Raw genomic sequence first — 23664 nt, 5'->3', positions numbered from 1 at the left:
TTAACTCCAGATGGATCATAGAGCAAAATTTTATACTATGAAATTTATGAAAGCAAACATACCAGAAGATCTTTGTGATCCTGGGTGAGGCAAAGATTTCTTAGATACAGCATCAAAAGCATAATCCATTTTTAAAATAAGTAAGTTGGACTTCGTCAAATTAAGGCACTCTCAAACAAAACTGGCGGTCTCACACTTCCTGATTTCAAAACTTATTATAAAGCTACAGTCATCAAAAAGTTGTGGTACTGGCATAAAGACATACAGACAAATGCAACAGAACAGAGAGCCCAGAAACAAACCTTCACACATGTGGTCAAATGTTTTTTGACGAAGGGTACCAAGATCATTCAATGGGGAGAGGATAGTGTCCTCAACATATGGTGTTAGGAAAACTGGATGTCCACATGCAAAAGAATGAAATTGGATCTTCATGTTGCACTCTACACAAAAATTAACTCAAAATGGATAAAAAATTAAACATACAACCTACACTGTAATGCTCTAAGAAGAAAATGTAGAAGAGTTCCAGAACATTGGATCTGCAATGATTTCCTGGCTAGGACCCCAAAAGCACAGGCGACAAATGTAAAAACAGATAGACTGGACATCAAAATTTAAAACTTCTGTGCAAAGGACATAAACAACAGAGTGAAAAGCAACCTACAGAATGGGAGAAAATAACTGCAAATCATTTATCTGATAAGTGGTTAATATCCAGAATACATAAAGAACTCCTATGACTTAACAACAAATCACCTGATTAAAAACAGGGAAAGGCCTTAAAGAGATTATTTCTCTAAAGAAGATATACAGATGGCCAACATGCATAGGAAAAGAGGCTCAACATTACTAAACAGGGAAATGCAAATCAAAACCAGGATGAAGTAGCCCTTTATACCCTTTAGGATAGCTATGATCACAAAAACAGAAAAGTAACAGGTGTTGGCAAGGATGTGGAGAAAACTGGAAACTTGTCCATGGCTGGTGGGAATGCAAAATTGAGATAGGTACTGGGGAAAACAGTATGGCGGTTCCTTAAAAATTAAAAAATTTAAGTACCATATGATTCAGCAATTCTCCTTCTGGGTTTATATCCAAAAGAACTGAAAGCAAAGCCTTGAAGAGATATTTCATAGTGTTATTTACAATGGCCAAGAGGTGGAAGTAACCCAAGTGTTACTTACAATAGATGAATGGGTATACAAAATGTGGTGTTACACATACAATGGAATACTATTCAGCCTTAAAATGGAAGGAAATTAGACACATGCTACAACACGGGTGAACCTTGAAGACATTAACATTATGGTAAGTGAAATAAGCCAGACACAAAACAAATACTGTACGATTCCACTTATGTGAGGTATCTAGAGTTGCCAAATTCATAAAAATAAAAAGTAAAATGGTGGTTGCTAGGGGCTGGGGGAAGGAGGAAATGGGGAGTTGTTTAATAAGTGTGGTGTTTCAGTTTTATAAGATGAAGTTCTGGAGACTGGTTGTACAGCAATGTGAATATACTTAAATCTACGAAACTGTACAATTAAAAATGGTAAAAACGGCAAATTTTATGTTCTGTGGATTTTACCACAATTAAAAAGACAGACACTCTTAAGAGACTGTAATGAGAGAAAATATTTACAAATTATGCATCTGAAAAAGAACTTACATTCATAATATATAAAGGGCTCTCAAAACCCAATAAGAAATTATTATACCCGTTCATAATTTAACAGCCATGTTAAATTAAATAGACTGACCATACCAAGTGTTGGCAAGAATATGGAACAACTGGAATGCGTCTACTCTGCTAGTAGACATGTAAAACAGTACAAATACTTTGGAAAGCAGTTTGGCAGTTTATTAAAAAGTTAAACATAAACTAACCTATGACCCAGGTATTTCACAGAAAATATGAAAGTATATGTACAAAGAGTTGTACCTAAATGTTTATAGCAGTTTCATTTGTAATAGCCCCAAACTGGAAACAATCCAACTATCAATAAGTGTATAAACTAACGGTGGTGTAGAGCCATACAACGGAATGCCACTCTGTAGTAAAAATGAATGATACATGCAACCATGTCAAAATAACCAGGCTGAGTGAAAAAACACCACCACACACATATATACACACACACACAACACAGTATATGATCCCACTTATATAAAATCCTAGAAAATGCAAACTAATCTCTAATGACAAAAAGCAGTTCCATGGTCCCCTGAGATTGATGGGGGAAGAAAGGGACCACAAAGGGGAACACGAACAATTTGGGGAATGACAGATATGCTGGTATCTTGATTGTGGTGAAGGCTTCATAGGTGTATACATGTGTCAAACATTAAATTGTATAATTTAAACTTGTGCAGTTTATCTTAATTGTATCTCAATAAATCTTTTTAAAAAGAAACAAATCCTACCAAAGAACCACCTGCCTAATAGACATTTCTCCCCAGACCACAGGATTCTTAAGGTCCTTCCAGTTCAAAACCTCTACATTCCAAATGGCATCTAAGGATTGACCCAGGGGCCACTCTGTCTTATAATCTCTAAAGAGAGTGGAAAATGTGAATAAATCATCAATAAGGATTTCACAATGTCATTTTTAAAGAGTGAAGAATTACACAGAAGGGATAAAATACTTAAAGAGAATATACAAGGTCTCAGATATAACTTTCATTAGTAAAAAATTTATTTTGTAGATCTCTCTCATGGATCAAAAAGCATCTGAACTATGGCTGTTTACTCCCATAAAAAGAGAGCCTGATTAATAGTAGTAATGTCAGATCTATCTCAAAAGTAAGTTAATCTGTTAAAAATAAGAATAAATGATATTTATGGTTCAACAAGAGTTAATTTTTCTTCCCAATGACTATAAATTTGAGAGCACAATTTCAGATTTTATGGTTTCAATTCAGTGAAAGTTAGGGACTACTGTCTGTAGTGTAATGTCTAATTAAATACATAGAAAATAGAAAGATGTGAAATGAGAGCCCACACCAAAAACACCATGTCCGTCAGTGAAAAGTGGGAGGAAAGATCCAGAGCGCAGTGTAAAAATGCAGCCCATGATTGTACTGACAACCTCTTAGTGCTCCCTTCATCTCGTCTAGTTATGAATCCCAACAGGCAGAAATGAGGGCTATGGTTTGTAAGATTCTGAAATGTTTTGCTGTTAGCCGTTTCTATACCAGTAAATCCCCCCAAATGTTTGTTAAACTGACCAGAAAAGAAGCTAATAGGTCTGTGAAGGTATTTGGTCAGGAGATCTGAATTCTAACTCTGGTTTGACTAGATGTTAAGCTGTCTGATGCTCGTTAAGTCACTTTATTTCCATTTCTCATCACTAAAATGAAAAGTCAATGTACACACACACACACTAATTCTAATTACCAGGGGAGCAAAGGATAAGAAATCTGCAGAATGGAGAGCTCGCCAGTAACTCAATGCAACAAGCTTTTAACAAGCAGTCTCTGTCTCCCAGAAACTGTCAGATGCATGAGATTCAAAGATTAATGAGTAGTTTGGTCTCCACTTAAAAGGGAGAATTAAAAAAACAAAAAGAAGAAAGTTCCTGCCTTTGAAGAACTGACACTGCAATGGGTGAGACAACTCACACACAATGAACCAGAGCTACAAAACACAGCGAGTCTGGGACCATGAGAGAGGAGAGTTCATGTGTGATGCACGCACCCGGGAGGAAACACCACTGCACGCTCACTAGCTCAAGTTAGCGAGATCTGTCATGTGCATGGAAAACCAAGCTCCGCTGGGACCAGTGAAATCCAAGACGCTGGACTATAAGTGAGTCTACCCTAAGTTTCTCAACACTCTCAATAACTGTATTCTGTAACTACAGCTAATTACACCTCCAAGACAGTCTAAGCCCATTTTAGTGGAATCTTTTAAATAACAGAAACATGAAAATCTGAGATAGTTTTATCTGCAATGACTACAAATGTATTTTTGTAGGATTCTAAAACAGAAATCCATTTTCTCCTAAAATTTTATTTCAGTTTTATTTATTGATTTTGGTATTTGCTTTGACAGAAAACATTGCTAGTTATGATTTATTACCTATATGCTAATTCTACTATATTTTAATTTAAAAAATTACTTTGCAGGCAAAATGCAAAGTAGTATAAGTACATAAAGATTAAATATTAACATTTTACCAAAGTCACTAGAACTTCCATCTAAAGCAGAACATTTTTTTAGCATTAAAAAAGAAAAGAAAGAGAGAGTGAGAGTGTGAGAGTGTGAGAGTGTGTGTGTGTGTGTGTGTGTGTGTGTGTGTGTGTGTGTGTGTGTGGTGGGGATGGGACAATTTCTTCCAGACTTCCTACTGAGATACTTACAGTGCTGATCACAATCAACTCTGGCAAACACTACTTGATTTTCATTTGGATATTCTTCCTTAATGACATTAGAAGCTTCCTCAAAAATTGGATGCAACATTTGGCTGAAACGACACCTATGTACAAAGAAGGATACCAATTAAAACTGAAAAGCAGAAGTAATAAAAGCCTGTTTCAGTTATTATCCATTGATATGTAGTATATGTACAATAAACAGCTTTTGAGACGATCACATAGTTAACTTAGTCATGGACCTGGAAGCCATTCGTTGAAAATGAAGACAATTTTGAATTCAAAGACTATTCCAATTCAGACTGTACAATTAAAAGATTTTTGTTTTTTGCACCTTAAGAAAATCGCCAATATTATAAAGCACACAGCTAAGGATCTCTCACAGAGGCCAAGAAACAAGTCTGATATAAGCCCTTAGGATGTATCTCCACTTAGACTTGCAACTACTAAGACTTGGGCATTTATAAAAGAAATTAGCTTTCTCTAAATAATGAACATATTTTTAGACTACTATACAAAATCTTTAACAGGGTAAGTTTATTGCAAATACTAGACTGATTCACCTGACTAGGTCAATCAAATTTCATAGGCAAGTTAGTATACTAAATAAGTTGCATGAAAAGAATATATAACATACAATATAATGTTCCCCTCAAAATTTACCCCCAGTTAAAATAGGCTTTCGTATCTATGAACATATTAAATGTGTTAAGTTCAGGAGCAAAAATGTGCAATTCCTAAACAAGACTTCCTATTCATGTTTCTTTTGTCTTTTCTGTTTGTTCTGTTTTTACTTTTAAAAAGGGGCACAAACCCCACAATATTCCAGAAACTTGATACTTCCAGTTCTGACTGCCCCTTAATCAGGCCAACTACCTCACAAATATGTTGTAGGTCATTAAAGGGACCTGATAAGAAAGAGAAGAATCAGAATCAGGACATAGCCAGCTGGGTTAGAACAGCCATTCTTGTATGAAAAAGGTTCTGAGTATTTGTAACAAACGAAACAAACAACCGTAATCGCTACTCTTGCTTCCAGAGTCCTTTTCCACCAAGAAACTTACTTAAATGAGGCCTGTGAATTCTTTAATCCGCAGGTGATTAGGTCATACCTATTAAGTACAATTCAGCAAAGGTCTGATAAAGCCTGTGTGCAAAGGGTGCAAACTATCCTTCCTCCTTATTTGTTTTGGTAGATACCTCCTCTAGCCCACTCACCTGACTTCCTAAGGAGATGTCCTAGAATATATCAAGGAGACACAATCTGTATCTTCAATCTCTTGCTTTCAAGTGGCTCTTTCCTCTTTTAGCATTCTTAAATCTCTCCCATCTGGGATAGGTGGGTGGGGTCTGTGGACATCAGGGACCGTGTCTTATTTGACTATGTATTCTAATAAGCATTTCAATATATGTCTGTTAAATGATTAAATTGATAGGATGGAGGAACAGGAAATGCTAGGTCCACAAGTTTATAGTTTTCTGTTTTTGTTTTTAGAGAGAAAGAGCGAGCATGGAGCGTGAACAGCGGGGGGAGAGAGAGAATCCTAAACGGGCTCCGTGCCCAGGGCAGAGCCCAACATGTGGCTCAATCTCACAACCCTGAGATCGTGACCTGAGCTGAAACCAAGAGTCAGGTGCTTAACCGACTAAGCCATCCAGGAACCTCAAGTTTGTAGTTTCTTATAGATTCCTGAAAATAGGGTGCTGGAGGGCAGGGGAATGCATAGAGTGGGAACTGATGAATGGTTTCTTGAAGAATCAGGACATGGCCTAGTGAAGAATTAGTGCACAGGCTCCTGGCTTAAGGGCAAGGTAAAGGCATATATTAGGGGCTCCTTCTTTCCGGATTGTGCAGTTTGCTGCCCAGTAAGCATTTAAGCAAAGGTTCATGTTTAAAATAGGATCAATGTGAATACCAGAAGGTGACTGGGAAAGATGAAATAAAAGTTCAACTGCAATATCACCATACCTTCATACACATGTATCCATACATATGGAAAGTTACATTTATAAAACATAACAAAAGCAATAGATCTATTAAAAGGGCGTTAAGGGTCATCTGAATCCAATCTCCAATCTAGTGCTTGAATCTACCCTTTACAAATCAACCAAACGTGTAAAAGTCTTTGCAGGGACAATTTGGGGGTACTTACTAGTATACTTATTAATATGATCTAGTAGGGGGGAGGGGGGAAATAAGCTTCGGAGTCAGACATACCTGAGTTTAAATCCCAGTTCCACCACTTACTAGCCGTATGACCTTTCTGAGCCTCAATTTCCTCAACCTAAAATGGAAATTATAATACCTACCTGCAGGGTAGTTCTGAGCATTAAAAACAATGTACATAAAGAGCCTGGCACATAACAGCATTATTAAGTACCTACTATGTTTCATTACTCTTTGAAGCAAACAGTATTTTTAGGCATCTATTAGAGAATTCCTCCTTAAGCTGTGCCACATTCATAACTTCAAACAGAACTCAGAATCTAGCCTTTGAGGCCACACGGTATAAATCTATGTCTTATGGTTAATTACCCAAGTTTTATCAGTTGAATGAAAGAGTACTAATTCATGAACAACTCAAGGTGTTCTTTGGGTAATATGTTTTCCCAAATAACTGCAATTAGTCCACATTTCCAATTCAGCTTTTGCAACAAGGTCAGTGGCACATTCTATTTCTCTTTCTTACAACACACAAAATCCCTCAATCAAGAGAACTGTGTTCTAGATTTAACTCTGCCACAACTCTGTCAGGTAACCTTCGGAAGACACTTTACTCCTCTGGGTCTGAGTTTTACTCTTAAAGTGGATCGGACTAGATAATCTTATACCCAATTTTGTGGCTACTGTTACATGTGGACAAACCCAATTTACCTTGGAAAACGCTACCTTGGTTATACACTTTAGAAATGGCATTTTTCTCTGTGTATTTCTCTGTTTATCTTCAACATTTACATTTTAAGTTCTTTAAATATCTATACATCATTCATTCAGTAAATATCTATTATGTACTTATCTGCCAAGTACTATGCAGAATGCCTGGGGATTAATGTTGAAAAAAGATAGATATGGTAACTTTTCATAAAGCTAAGACTGTGGTAGGTAGCCATCAATTAAACTACATCATACAAGTGTTCTGATGAGCTAAGTATGTGGTATTATGGAAAGATAGAAAAAGGGTTGGAATAGGGTAGGAATACTGATCTAGGAAGGTGACCCGGAGGAAGTGGCATCTAATCTAAGACTTGAAAGATGGTTAAGACTAAATTTTTAGTATGTAAATAAATGGGTGAGAGAACAGTAACCCATCCAGGCAGAGAAAATATCATGACTAAAGGTCCAGTGATGAAAGAGTATAAAATATTACAGAAACTGAAAGATGTTCAGTACAACTGGAACAGAATGTGGGAGTGGAGAGAGGCAAGAAATTAAGATGTAGAGGTAGGGTAACTTTAGGTCTGAAGTCACTGGAGACTTTCTAGGCCAAGGTAAGGGACTTCAGACCTAAAGTTAATGGAACACCATTTAAGGATTTTAAGATGAAGTGTAACCTTATTCAGTTTGCACTTTAGGTAGACCACTCTGGCTTATAGAAAACAGAATGGAGACACATAAGACTTGAGGCACAGAAAATAAATTAGGAGCTTTCACAGTAATCTAGGTAAATTGGACTGTGGCCTGAAGTAGGTGGTGGCAACTAGTAGGTAGTGAGCCTTAAAGGGTCAAATAAGATACAGATTGTCTAGGAAAAAGGATTATTAATGTGAGAGTTTCAAGCTTATCTCCAACTCAAGCTCCCTTCTTCTACCTATCCCCATGTCACATTCTTTAACATCTACTACGTGTTTATGCCCTGGTTTTAGATGCTGGGAATGCTGAGTAAGACATTATCTCTGCCCTCAATGTTGGTTTGCACAAATATAAAAGACAAAATAATGTAGTAAGAAAAAGAGAGTGGTATCCAGTACTATATGAACACAAAAGACAAGAATCTGATTCAGACAGGGGAAGGAGTAAAGGCTTCCTAGAAGTAGTAGAAGATACATGTTTAAAAAGTGTCAACAATATATTTCCTTCTAAACTTGCCACATCCACATCCTCACCTCCAAATACTGTTTACTTCCTCAGTCAGGAAAAAATACAGAATTGCAATATGTACGTGTGTGTGTGTGTGTGTGTGTGTGTGTGTGTGTGTGTGTGTGTGTGTGTGTGTGTGTGTGTGTGTGTGTGTGTGTGAGAGAGAGAGAGAAACAGAGAGAGATGCGTTGGGGGGAGAGAGGATGGATTTGAGTTTTTGTTGCTGCTTTTAAGATGTGGGATAATGAAATCATATATTTTTCTCTTAAAATATAAATGATCATGAAATTAAGCTGCTCCCTTTGTGATTGAACCTTAATTGACGTTATATATGGAATATTGTCTCACGTAAGAAAAAGGCTTCCCCTTCACCCTTTCTAGCAAAGAAAAATTCACATGTAGCAAGATAAAAGAAAAAAGACTAAATGATACAACTTCACCCCCACTGCAAAAAACAAAAATAAGATTATTACTTACCAGTCAGCATAAAAATTTACTAAAGCAACATCAGCATTGTCTGAAATTGAAAAACAAAACCAAACAATCTATGTTATAATCAAAGAGATGGTTTTCATCATGATCTTTTTCCTATTTATGTAAAGGCCTGCTAAAAACACACAATAACAATTAAGTTACTCTAACTCAGAAACCCATACACAGAGTCATGGACAGGTTATATAACCTGCGAGAATCCCTAATCCTTTTCTCTATATCCTCCATCTTTATACCTTCACTGCATGAATATAAAACAAAAGGGGAATCAAATCCAGATCAGGAAAGTAAACTACTAAATAGCCTACTCTCATTTAAAACTTCTAAATAGCAAAAAATATATTATATGTTAATAAATAAATAAATAAATGAAAGGGAAAAAAACTACTAAATAGCCTACTCTCATTAAAAGTGAAGTGGAACTCTAGAGGGGAGGGTGGTGGGGGGATGCGTTAGCCAGGTGATGGGTATTAAGGATGGCACGTATTGCATGGAGCACTGGGTGTTACACGCAAACAATGAATCATGGAACACTACATCAAAAACTAATGATGTAATGTAAGATGACTAACATAACATAATAAAATAAAATTTAAAAAAAAGTGAAGTGGAATGATCTGGATTTGAATAATCCTCTCCCCCCCCCTTAAAAGAGAGAGTGTGAGCAGGGATGGGGGGTAGAGGGAGCAGGAGAGAAAGAATCTTAAGCGAGCCCCAAAGCAGGGCTTGATCTCACGACCCAAAGATCATTACCCGAGCTGAAATCAAGAGCCAGATGTTCAACTGACTAAGGAACCCAGATGCCCCTTAATAATTTTGATCTCCCATATACATGAATAACTGAGAATTGGCTCTGCAAGAAAATTCTATTTCACAGAAGAGACCTGTGTAACTAATCCATTTCTAAAGTTCAGATGCCTCACTAGTTGCAACAAGTAATCTACAACTCATCATGTTGCATAACATGCACATTTTCTGGTTCCTATCCATTAAACAGCTCTTCTTTGTTGCAAAAATAGCAGTATCATTTGCATACCAGGATGTGAAGTCATGAGGAAGATACATTTGTTCCTTTTGCCTAAACTTCATACAGAGAAACTAAACTCAAGTACTCACAAAAATAAAACACAAAGATATTCTAGAATTTGAAAAATGAAAGAATGATTTGTGAGTTCCAATTCTCTTCTTCCTTTTTTACCTTCAAAGCACTTTTTATCCACTTCTTCTTCACTCTGAAGCAGTGGTTCACAAACTGTACTCCCTGGACCAGAAACACCAGCAGCATGGAGAAACTTACAGAAATGCAAATTCTCAGGTGGGGTCTAGCAGTTTCTATTAAAACCTTGGAACCAGGCCTAGCAGGACGGATATTAATAAGTCCTCCAGGTGAGTCATGCATGCTAAAGGTTATAGAACCACTGCTCTAAAGAGATCCCATAATATGGGATAGACTTTTTAGCGTTTAAAACCAATTCCAAGAACACAAAACAGTATATGATGTTCAATGAATAACTCCTTTTACTTTTATTATTTTTGGTTTAGTTCTGCTTACATCAGTGGATGCAATGGAGTGCTTTAAAAAAAGAAGAAAGAAATCGTTTATGCATTCATTGTACAATTTCTTAAATCTCCTAAATTACGATTTTCTATCAACCCTGTTTTCACCTTCCCTCTACTACTTTTAAAAAACAGAAATGTTTCCCCCCAAAGGTAACTGTAACCACAATCGCACTGTCAGCAAACAAAGCATTCAGTAAAACACTTATTTAACTTAACTGAACCAATGACAATAAAAGAGATCAGAGTCGGTAAATTAGTTAAAAGTTAAAAAAGACAAAATATTTCTAAACTGTGTCCTAAGATCATGAATGTTAAGTATCACACAGTGGGAACTGCTGGCCTCTAAGTAAGCTCTAGCAAAATACTTTATAACAGTGGTAGTTATGACAAGGCAAAGAAATGTAACAAGACTGAAAGTTTATTTGTAACACAGGAAAAGAGACTTACACAGTTTAAGAAATTTTACTAAAAATCAAAACCAAAAGTGCTTTGTTAATTCAGGAAACCATGAAGCTAATCAGAATGCCAGCTCCTCAACTGTTCTAATAATTGAGATTTAACTTTGTTTTTGTATATAAACTGGCTCTTTATAAAGAAGCATACTTTAAAATATCAAGGTACTTACTTAAAATGTCATCTATATTCTCTGTATCAAGACTTGTTATTTCAGTTGTTACAGGAGTAAAAACCCAGGTTACCTGGAAATTTTAAAAATGAGAAATTAATAAATGTTTTCATAAAAGGCAAATAATGCAGAAAGTCTAATAAAAAGAAAATGAAAATTTTTAATAAAGTTGGTTCCACTTATTTACAAAATCACCCATCAATTGGTTCTAATTTTTATTATCTTTATTATTATTCTAACCTTTCACTAGATCAACAAAACAGAAGAACTTTTTTTTTTTTAAGATTTTATTTATTTATTTGACACAGGGAAAGAGTGAGAGAGAGAGCACAAGCAGGGGGAGCAGCAGGCAGAGGGAAGGGGTAGGGAGAAGCAGACACCCTCTAAGCAGGGAGCCCAAGGGGGGGGGATGGGCAGGCTTGATCACAAGACCCTGGGATCATGACCTGAGCCAAAGGCAAATGCTTAACCCACTGAGCCGCTCACACGCCCCAGAAGTACTAATTTCTAAGCCTAGAAACTCGTCAAATAAAACTCCCTATATTTCCAAATACACAAAAGTGATTGTTTCTAAACAATTAAGAAATTAAGAATTGATTCTTTTAAATTAATATTGCAACAACTTTATGGTGCAACAAGAAAAAATTTACTGGGTTATTATCAATTTGGAAAGAATATAAAACCAAAGCTACGTCTGCTGACTCTATCCCTACCATGTTTCTAAGATAAAACAAAATAATAAAGAGAAGAATCCAAGAAAGACTTCAAGTTGTGAACCAAAAACCTTTCGTGCCTCATCTCACGTACTGGTAATAACAATGTGTTAAGCGAGAGGCTCTTAAAAAGAGAATACAAATTTTCTACTTCCAAAACATTGAACCCAAAGTTCAAGTTTATCAAAGAAAATATTAGTTTGCCATCTGCAAAATAAAGAAAAGATAAACTAAACTAGCAACAGTTCACTTCGTTTAAAAAGTAATACTTACTGAATTTTATTTTTAGGCCCCACCTTTAACACCCTGTGTGTTAACGGAAATCCATTCACTGAACGGTGGCTATGAGTGACAACTAAGTCAGGCCCTAAGGGACTGAAGACTACCCATGTGCCCCCCCCCCTCATTTCACAGACACTTTAGTCACAACTGTTACAACTCAAAAAGTGTCTACTTCACCAACAATTCAATTTCTGAACGGTATAAAGAGCCATGTTGATGCTGGCATGTAAACAAGCCCAGCTATCTGAAATATTCCTATTAATTTATTATTTTCTTAGAAAAAGCCAAATAGCACTAGTCTTATTTTCAAGTTCCTATACTCGTGCAGCCAATAGTGCACTATTATTTCTGCTAGCAACCAATAAATTATACTCTGCTACACGTAAACTAGGTAAGTTAAAAATCTCGGAATATTTGACATGTGACTAATTTCATTATTTTAACACCAGAAACATTAACTGGAAAGATGAGATTCCCTCATTAGTCATTATTCCCTCACTATCCATATCTCAATGAACAGATCCTTCCCTCACCAGTGTATGACCAGCTCTTGAGAACTGTGCAACCTGCTGAAAGATAAACTGAGGCATATTAAAAATTTTAAGAGTTCATTTGAGCAAAAATCACTTTGAATCAGGCGGCATCCAATCTAACAGAGAGAAAAGGAGCTCCAAGGACCTGTATAAAATGAAAGGCAGAAGAGAGAAGGAAAAAGGAAGTTTTACTAGGCAAAAAAAAAAAAAATGTGGGTTAGTTATTGCAAAGTCACTTTCCTTTTGGAGATGGCAGAGGTCATATTACCAAACTAGTGCGGACCAGGCATTTCCCAGTTGACTGGTTTGAAATTCCACTTCTTATTAGGAGAGTCAAAACTGTAATAAGTCTTAGTTTGGTAACATGGGGCTTAGCATAAGTAATTCCATCTTGGGCCTGTTGTTTTGTTTTTAACAAAGCCAATTATATTGATACAAGATTTTAGAGTGAATTGTGTTGAAAAATTCAAGGTGATGCAAAAATATTACCATAAAGCAACAAAGTTGGTCATTATCAAAGTCAAGTCGTTAAATAACTTGACAATCATTTATGGAGCATCTACTAGGTACTGAGGGCACAAATGCATAAGGCATGCTCTACCTTGAGGAGCTCTCCAAATAGTGGTGATAAAGAGAGGAGAAAAATATCAAACACAAATAACTGTCTTCAGTTATATAATCCAAGGAAGCCCATTTTTGAAGAGGTAGTTGTCACCCATCAAAGTTGTTTACAGAGAAGTATATTCTAAATTTAACTGCTTTTTACTTTGAAATATTTACATGGCAAAATATGTACATGCCAGATGATAACAAAAATGAGACAACAATCAAATTTGGCTGCATTAATACCTATTAGTTTAGAAACATGGTGCTAATAAGCATGCAACTGGTAAGACACTTTCAGCTAACAGATGTGTTGCAGAGGGCCCAAAGCAAGAAAATGGTCTCTGACCCAATCATCTCTCTGCCCTGTGGGGTGTAAAGGAGGTGTTTTATCATTAACATTTTTATTAATATGCAGTATAAAGGGAAAGGCAGGTTGTTTATTTAAATTGTTAGCAAGCTCTACTAGTCTGACAAATTGTTTCTTTTCATGTCAGCCCTAAGCCTAAACAAAATTCTCCCAGAGAAACATCTTTATGTGTCAAATGCTTTAGTGCTTAAGTAAAATAAAGACAAGTAGCTCTAGACCAGGCAAGTAGCTCTAGACCAGGAAGAGAGAGAGTATAATCATTCATTTTTTTAAATTAAGACTTGAGGTAAACTTTTAAATTTATTTTCTTTAAAAGAAACAACAAAAAGCTACAGAGACATTCTGAATAGAAGATCTTAACAGACATGGAGAATTTTAGCCTCTAATGATGGAATATTTAGACAACATATGTAAATATACAGATGTAAACTTATATTTTATAAGTTGGTCATTCTCTTCAGTTCATTAGCTCTTTTTCTTGCCAAAACTGAGAAACATCTCCAGTCACCTAGAAGTCACTGGATAATCCCATCCACATGCATTTTGTACCAAATATTAAACATTTCAGTCTGAGATGTGTCGAGCGATGCAATCTTGTATAAAAGGCACATCAGTGAAATGTCAAATACTGTACCCTACTTCATTAAAAAAAATAAAGAAAGTGACAGGCTAGCTTTAAATAGGAGCTTCTTCAACAAGTAAAGACTATTTTCTTCCATTAAAAGGTTTTTTAAAATTGAGACATCTTTGGGAACTATAAAGCTTTCCCTTCCTTCAACTTCCCTGTATCTTCCATGACCACCTAACTGGCTAGTGATGCCAGTGCACCAGCTCTTATTTCCATAGCATGTCCGAAGCCACCCAGCAGCCAGTTGCTTTTCCAAAAGCACACCCCACAATTTTTCTGCTTCCCCCCCCCTTTTTTTTTTAAGATTTACTTATTTGAAAGAGAGCACCCACGCTGGGGGGGAGAGGCAAAGAGAGAGAATCTCAAGCAGACTCTGCTGAGCGCAGAGCCCCAAGTGGGGCTCAATCACATGACCCATGAGATCACAACCCATGGTATCATGACCCCAGCTGAGATCACAAGTCAGACACTTAACCAACTGAGCCACCCAGGTGCCCCTCCTCTTCTCCTTGCATACAAGGTTTCCTCTACCTGGAGTGTCCTCTTCTCCACTACCGCCTAATCAGTATTTCAAAGATGGACTTCCTCTTCCATGGAGATCTGTCTGGTTCTCCTGGTCAAAAATAACTCTTTCTCCAAAGTCCAATCTATTCCATGGGATGGGGATAGAAAAAGGTGAACGTGCACTAGAGGAATGGGAGTTACCGTGAAATTAACATTCTCTCCTCATAGACATCAAGTTAAAACAAGATACAATGAAACACTGATTACATGATAAAAGACGGTATTTTAGAAATAAATTTTGTAAAGATTTTTTGAGTAAGCACTCTCAGTGTCAGGTCAAATTTTAATTATTACAATTTTTTTTTTTAAAGATTTATTTGACAGAGAGAGAGACAGCGAGAGAGGGAACACAAGCAGGGGCAGTGGGAGAGGGAGAAGCAGGCTCTCTGCCGAGCAGGGAGCCCGATGCAGGGCTCAAACCCAGGACCCTGGGATCATGACCTGAGCCGAAGGCAGACGCTTAACGACTGAGCCATCCAGGCGCCCCTAATTATTACAATGTTAACATATATATATGTTCTAATGCTAGCACATACAAAATGCTCTGGCACTTACTGCTAAGCCCCAGTACTGTTTGTTCCTCTTTTGTGAAAACATTAACTGAACAAGACACTAATCCAACAGGATCTTCTTCAGAAGCATGAACTAATGTCAGTAATAACACATACTGGAAGTGATTTATTAAAGCTTCTCTGTTCATAATTATACAAAGAAATTAACAAATTTTCCTTGTATATTAAGGCCATTTGAGGGGCTGCTATTCAAATACACCCTTAGTGGGAACCACTGTGACACTCCCTGAATTGAGTATTTCCCTTCAATCTAATCTGCCCACAGAGCTCAGACTGATCTTTCCAAATGCTGCTTTGCATACATCAAATCATATGCCAAAAGAACACAAAAACCAAACCAACCAAACAAAAAAACCTCCAAGGGTTTTCTCAGTCTACAGTATAAAAGCCTAAATCCTTAACCTGGCATTTAGGACCATCCACAGGCCTGCTTTCCTAAATAACATCTCCTGCTCCCAATCCATATCCTGTCCTCCAACTAACATGAAGTACAGAGTAATCATACATTCTAGTGGGCCATATACTCTGGCTTGCTTGAGAATAACCCAGTTTATGCCTGTCACCGTGGAATATTACTAATAGCACCACTCCTTTCAAATGGGTCTCAGTTCGGGCAATAAATTATATGGTCACCCTATTTGCAGGAGACCTTTGGCAACTGAAAGGAATTATAAAAAGCTCCTCACAAATCCTAAACTATTAAGAAGTATATAATGTTTTCCCACATAATATACAGTAAAAGGAAAAATGGAATGAGAATGAATAGAGAAGAATAAAGATGGAATCTGATATGAATGCTGCTGCATTACTAGCCTCACTCACTAACTGAGACACTAAGTTCTTCACAAGGGAATAAAATCAGTAACTTCAAGGGTCACTCACAAATCAAGAGTCCAAATCCTGAAGTTACGAATCCAAGAATGCAAGGAGTCTACACTACATGCGATTTCTAAAATGCATCTCCTTACTCTCTTGCATCCATACTTTGCCGGTACAGCTTCCTCTTGGACCATCCTGCTTGCAACGGCAAGGAAGGGCTATCTAGCTTTCAAGACCCATTCAAAAGCTATCTTTTCTATGAAGACTCTCCTGATGATCCCAGACCCCGGTGATTAATTTCTCTCTCCTCTGAACCCACAGAGCACTTTCTGGAGGGTGTTAACAGATTATTAATTCACACAAGTTGTCTATGCTATCTCACCTCCTTTAGGAGACTGAGTACCTTGGAAGAGAGACTGCACCTTATTCAATTTTGTATCCCACAGATCATTTACTACAATAACCCATTTGTATACAGTAAGTACTCAAATATGTGCTAAGTAAATGAAAGAGCAGATGACGTTAATACACTAAGAATTTAGAGGGAGGGTGTTGGAGGTGAGAAATGGGGGAAAGAACAGCCAACGAACTTTTCTTTTTTTGAGAGAGAATGAGTCGGGCGGTTGCGGGTGAGGAGTACAGGGAGAAGGAGAGGATCTTAAGCGCTTAAGCCTCACAGTCAGCATGGAGCCTGACACACAAGGCTTGATCGCACAACCCTGAGATCATGACCTGAGTGGAAATCAAGAGTCAGACACTTAACTAGTCTACTGAGCCACCCAGGTGCCCCCCCCAACAAACATTTTTCACATGTTTGAGGATAATAAGGTTATCAAATAGGAATAAAGTCTATTAAAACTTGCTTTTAATTATGTAATGGTGAAGAGCATACCACTAGGTGATTATTTACAGACTTAGATTTAGAGGAAACCTCAGAAGTGATCTTCCTACCTCTTACAGAAAGCCTTCTACCTCACTAAGAGCTGTGCTGAGCTTCTAGTTATACCCTCTTCTGGTTCCCCCACAGCTATACTCTGACATGATTTCCAGACACTTCCGCACATAGAATACCCTCATTTAAGAATAGCTATGTTACACTGGTGGATAAAAATCTAATACTTCTTATATTGTTTTAAAGGTGTTAACATGAAAATAAAAAATTTAGAACTTTCGGGACCAGAATCTAATAAAGTATCAGGCAGAAGAGGTTATTAGGTAGTATTTCTGCTAGCAAGATTGGTAAGTCACAAAAGCATTTATTTGCTAGGCTTTAAGTGTTTTATTAGCATATTTTAGTTAATGAGTTTAGAAAACAAGAAGTATTTCCAGTGAATCTGTTTGTTTGTTTTAAAGCTTAATACCTTAAAACCTTGTTATTAAAAAAAAATGGTCCCTAAAGCAGCAGTACTGGCATCGCCTGGGACCTTGTGAGAAATGCAGACTACCAGGCCCCAGACCCACTGAATCAGAATCTCCACTTTGAGAGGATCCCCAAGTGATTCCTATGTACATTAAAGTTTAGGAAGCACTGCTTTAGAGAGCAAAGCCTCCGGCTCTACAAGCGAGCATGTAAGCCCATTTTAAACTCTGTACAAATGTTTATAGTCCTCAAATATGAACACAGGCAGGAACAAGTAAGATTCACTTGTGAGAAGTCTGTATTGACATGCAAAATACTGTGATTTTAGAAAAATGTGGAGTCTGTAATCTTATTAGAAATTTACAAAATGTTAATTTTTTAAAGTATGCTGCCTACTGCCTGAATAGATATTTCTGCATGAAAATTACTGGTATAAAATAGAAATTTTAAAGAGAATGCTTCCTTCCTTCACAATTGACATTACATCTGCTAGGCATTCTGCAGTAATAACTTAGTGTATTTGTGCTAAATTTTTCATTTTCCTGCCTGTCAGGAGAGTCTCAAAGCCCTTTACAAACTGTGTCTCTCTTATAGCAAGAAATAAGTAATGTACCAGGCAACAGCTCTCTTCCATTCTAATCCAAATTGACAAACCAGCCTACTACCTGAAGTCCCGATGCCATGGGACCCAGGCTGTTTCTCCTCCCTGGGGCCACTTCTCTGACTCTCAGTTTTGCATTAAGCTGGCAGGCAACAGAAGCAGAGAGATTTTCAGTTGGCTGCAAGGAGCTAAGAGATATGAAAGGTCCCCAGAGAAAAAAAGCTGAGGCTGACAAGCACTGTAAGAGCCTTGAAGCTGAGTATCAATCGAGGCACATCTCACTGTTAGTATTCCCAGAAGCATTATAATGAACTAGAAGTTCAAAAAGAGGGGAAAAATAGGACTAAGTATAGAATAACACTGGGAAGCTACATTAACCCTTAAACTGCTCAGTGATACAACTTTTGGACAAGTGATACAAATTTTGGGCAAGTAGGAACCAGTATGCTTTTATAAAGAAACAGTAGAACAATTATAACATTCCTTATTACAAAGTCAAGATGTGGTGGGTGCAGACATGTTTGGGAAAATAAATTCTATACCTCCAAAATAATCATTCCAATATAGTTAATATAATCCCTAAACTCAAATTCTGCCAGTAGAAACAACCATAGAAAATAAAAATAGGGATGCTTGGGGGGGCTCAGTAGGTTAAGGGTCTGACTCTTGATTTCGGCTCAGGTCATGATTTCAGGGCTGTGAGATGAAGCCCCGTGGTGAGCTCTGTGCTGGGTGTGGAGCCAGCTTAAGATTCTCTCTCTCTCTCTGCCCCTCCCTCCTCTCTTTCCTTCTAAAAAATAAAAAATAAATTACTGAAATCCATATTTTTTTCTTGTACATCAGTTATTTGATCATGCATGGATTTCCACTAAAACTGATGTCATTTCACAACGTACTGCAAAGCTTCACTAATCAAAACAGTGTGGTACTGGCACAAAAATAGAGATCAATGGAACAGACTAGAAAGCCCAGAAATAAACCCACTATAGTCAATTAATCCATGACTAAGGAGGCCAGAGTATACAATGGGGAAAAGATCGCCTCTTCAATAAATGGTGCTGGAAAACTGGACAGCTACGTGCATAATAATGAGACTGACAACTTTCTTATAACATATACAAAAATAAATTCAAAATGGATGGAAGACCCAAATGTGAGACCTGAAACCATAAAAAACCTAAAAGAGAGCACAACAGTAATTTCTCTGACATTGGCTGTAGCAACATTTTTAGGTTGTCTCCCCTAAGGTAAGGGAAACAAAAACAAACTACTGGGACTACATCAGAATAAGAAGCTTCTGTGCAGTGAAGGAAACCTTCAACAAAGCAAAAGGCAATCTACTGAGTGGGAGAAGGTATTTTAAAAATGATATATCTGATAAGGGGTTAATATCCAAAATAATATGAAGAATTTATACAACTTACCACACACACACACACACACACACACACACACACAAATCTTTTTAAAAATGGTAGAGGACCTGAAGAGACATTTTTCCAAAGACATACAAATGGCCAACAGACATTATGAAAAGATGCCCATTATCACTCATAATCAGGGAAATGCAAATCAAAACAACGAGAGGGGCACCTGGGTGGCTCAGTCATTAAGTGTCTGCCTTCGGCTCATGTCATGGTCTCGGGGTCCTGGGATCGAGCCCTGCGTCAGGCTCCCTGCTCGGCAGGAGGCCTGCTTCTCCCTCTCCCACTCTCCCTGCTTGTGTTCCTTCTCTCGCTGTGTCTCTCTCTGTCAAATAAATGAATGAAATCTTAAAAAAAAAAAAACCAACAATGAGAGATCTCATACTGTCAGGATGGCTAAAATAAAAAAGACAAGAAATAACAAGTCTTGGTGAAGATGTGGAGATAAAGGAACCCTCACGTACTGCTGGTGGGAATGCAAACTGGTGCAGCCACTGCAGAAAACAGTATGGAGGTTCCTCAGAAAATTAAAAATAGAAATATCATATGATCCAATAATTTCACTACTGGGTATTTACCCAAAGAAAACAAAAACATTAAATCAAAAAGATATATGCATCCCTACATTTGTTGCAGCATTATTTACAAGAGTCAAGATACTGAAGCAACCCAAGTGTCCATCTCTGATGAGTGAATAAAGAAGTTATGGTGTGTGTGTACGTGTGTGTACACACACACACTGGAATATTACTCAGCCATTAAAACAAAAAAGATGAGATTTTGCCATTTGTGATGACATGGACAGACCTAGAGGGTATTACGCTAAGTGAAGTAAGTCAGAGAACGAAAAGTATCATCTGATTTCACTTATGTGGAACCTAAAAAACAAAACAAACAAAAAGCAGCAGACCCACAAATAAGAGAACAAACTGATGATTACCATCGGGGAGAGGGGCATGGGATGGACAAACTGGGTGAAGGGGAGTGGGAGATACAGGCTTCCACTTATGGACTGACTAAGGCACAGAAGTAAAAGGCACAGCACAGGAATTATAGTCAATGGTACTGTAACTGTGTTGTATGGTGACAGACGGTAGCTACACTTGGGGTGAACAGCGTATAATGTATGAACTTGTATAATCACTATGTTGTATACCTAAACCTAATGTAACACTGTGTCAACTATACTAAAAAAAAAAAAATGATGTTGGGGTGCCTGGATGGTTTAGTCAGTTAAGCATCTGCTTTCAGCTCAGGTCATGATCCTGGAGTTCCGAGATCAAGCACCACATTGGGCTCCCTGCTTTGCGGGGAGTTTGCGTCTCCCTCTCCCTCTGCCTCTCCCCTGGCTTGTGCTCTCTCTTTCTCTCTCTCAAATAAACAATAAATAAAATCTTAAAAAAAAACAGTGATGTCATCTGTGTTTTGTTTTCTACCGTATTCTAAAAATGAAATGAGAGCCTAATATAACACTGTACTTTAACTGTATTAGAATTACTTTAAAAAAAAATGAGATGAACTAATTTACCTGGCATAGACAATGTAGTTCTCTGACCTTCAAAGAAGAGTCCAAAGCTTTTCAGAACTGAAAGTGATCTTCTCAATGTGTGTAAAGGATTTTTCTCTTAAAATCACCCCATACTCCTCTAAAACCCCAAATTCTAGCAATGGTGGTACTAACAAAGCATGGGAATTGGGAGAAAAGTTAAGATGAGAATTGTTACCTTCTTTTTCTGTACACACTCTGGAACCAGGGGTGGGGGGTAGGGGACACAATGTGAGACAACATCCTATTCATCACTGTCTCATGATTAGTACCTAACGCTGGATCTTATAGGTAACAGTCCAGAACAAATATTTGCAAATATATGCCAAAAGAAAATTATGACTACTCTTCTTGTGGTACAATGTAATTCTCACCCAGGATGCCTGATGAAAGAAAGTTCCCTTAAGAGAATCTACATACATGCTGGTACATACACTCTTCTGTTAGGTCATTCATTCCACAAATATCTCACTGAGTCATCTATTACATACATGCCAAGCACTGTACTAGGCACTAGGGAAAGGGATGTGAATAAGATTTTATACATATATAAAATACACACACACACACACACACACACAGACACACACACACAGACACACACATATAAAATATCTAGCAAGGGGCGCCTGGGTGGCTCAGTCGTTAAGCGTCTGCCTTCGGCTCAGGTCATGGTCCCAGGGTCCTGGGATCGAGCCCCGCATCGGGCTCCCTGCTCCACAGGAAGCCTGCTTCTCCCTCTCCCACTCCCCCTGCTTGTGTTCCCTCTCTCACTATATCTCTCTCTGTCAAATAAATAAATAAAAAATCTTTAAAAAAATAAAACATCTAGCAAGATCATCAAATTTAATTTCTCTTTCCTATTAAAAAAAGAGAGAGAAGATTCTCAAGCATTTTAAATCTTTTTTTTTTTTTAAGATTTTATTTATTTATTTGAGAGAGATAAAGTGAGAGCACAAGAGCTGGGTGAGGGACAGAGAGAAGCAGACTCCTGCTGAGCAGGGAGCCCAATGTGGGACTCAATCCCGGAACTCTGGGATCATGACCCAAGCTGAAGGCAGACACTTAAGCAACTGAGCCACCCAGGCACCCCTCTCTCAAGTATTTTAATTGAAGAGTCATCCATAGTTCTTGGCAAAGTCATTATCTATTCTCAAAAGATAACTGCTAGGCACTGAACAATGAGAATTACACAGTACGTCATACTCCCCTTTTGCCTAGGCTTTCAAGAAGCTTTGAGTCAGTCGTAACACAGAACAACTACACTGACACTGTTATTGAACAATCTTAACATCACTAAAAGCAGAACAACCAGATATTAATGCTTCTTGATGGGATGCAATAGGAAATAAAAAGCACCACTTGTGAAGTATTCTTAACCCAAAAAAACTGAAACTGACCTCAATCTAATCAAGCCCAAGAACTACTGTAAGGAAACAATGGATGAAATATGAAATGACACCACGGGGATACAAGCAGCAGCATCGAGAGATAGGAAATTTTATAGGAAAAATGACAGCCCCCGAGAAGTGAATCCTGAGACAAGTAGTTGAGTACAGTAGTTTATCTGGGAGAAAAAGGAAGTACACACAGAGAAATGGGGAAGACAGCCAATATAGAACATAATATAGTGAACTAAATGCCAATGTTTTCACTTTTTAAAAAAATTTTTCAAGGTTTATACCATAAAGGCTCTGAAAAATCCTAAATTGTATAACTGAAATTCTTCAACTGTCTAATTTACCAGTTTCTGTTGGTGGCATATATATTTCTAAACTGCACAAAGTGAAGAAAATACCCCCTACTATGTCAAAAAAATGTCTTTATTTCACTACTAAACATGTGACCCTGACCCTTTCTGGTGAGTCAACAATCTTCAATGAGAACCTGTTCTTCAATAAAACCTTTGGTTTCTTATAATACGTATTCACTTAGTTCTGGATGACTCTCAGGCTTTCTAGTTTCCTATTCCTGAGTACTATGTTCTACAATAAAAAATATTTTATTAGCAAATCCAAGAATGACTCCATTTTTATACAGGCCTAATGTGTTAATCCACTGCTTACTTTAAAAATCTGTATCTTCAGGGCACCTGGGTGGCTCAGTCGTTAAGCATTTACCTTCGGCTCAGGTCATGATCCCAGGGTCCTGGAATCGAGCCCCACATCAGGCTCCCTGCTCAGAGGGAAGCCTGCTTCGCCCTCTCCCACTCCCCCTGCTTGTGTTCCCTCTCTTGCTGTCTCTTTCCCTGTCAAAAAATAAACAAAAAATCTTTTTAAAAAAAAATCTGTATCTTCAGGGGCTCCCGGGTGGCTCAGTCAGTTAAGCATCTGCCTTTGGCTCAGGTCATGATCCCGGGGTCCTGGGATCAAGCCCCACATCGGGCTCCCTGCTCCGCAGGAAGCCTGCTTCTCCCTCTCCCACTCCCCCTGCTTGTGTTCCCTCTTTTGCTGTGTCTCTGTCACACTAATAAATAAAATCTTAAAAAAAAAAAAAAGAAAAGTAAACATTATGTACATA

The 23664-nt window shown here is 37.6% G+C and overlaps 1 protein-coding gene across 1 annotated transcript in view; it reads right to left on the bottom strand.

The window, feature by feature from the left end:
* The window catches only part of ERP44 (endoplasmic reticulum protein 44), a 92605-nt gene that overhangs the window by 45796 nt on the left and 23145 nt on the right, over window positions 1-23664 (bottom strand). Inside the window, exons 2-4 of the mRNA XM_027615341.1 lie at window positions 11130-11202; window positions 8930-8969; window positions 4363-4478 (exon numbers count right to left, since the gene is read on the bottom strand). Of these exons, the coding sequence (XP_027471142.1) occupies window positions 4363-4478; window positions 8930-8969; window positions 11130-11202 (229 nt within the window). The remainder of the gene's footprint in view (window positions 1-4362; window positions 4479-8929; window positions 8970-11129; window positions 11203-23664) is intronic.

Source organism: Zalophus californianus, chromosome 13, assembly GCF_009762305.2.
Source record: "Zalophus californianus isolate mZalCal1 chromosome 13, mZalCal1.pri.v2, whole genome shotgun sequence".
Lineage (NCBI taxonomy): Eukaryota > Metazoa > Chordata > Mammalia > Carnivora > Otariidae > Zalophus > Zalophus californianus.
This window is presented reverse-complemented; position numbering and strand designations above follow the sequence as displayed.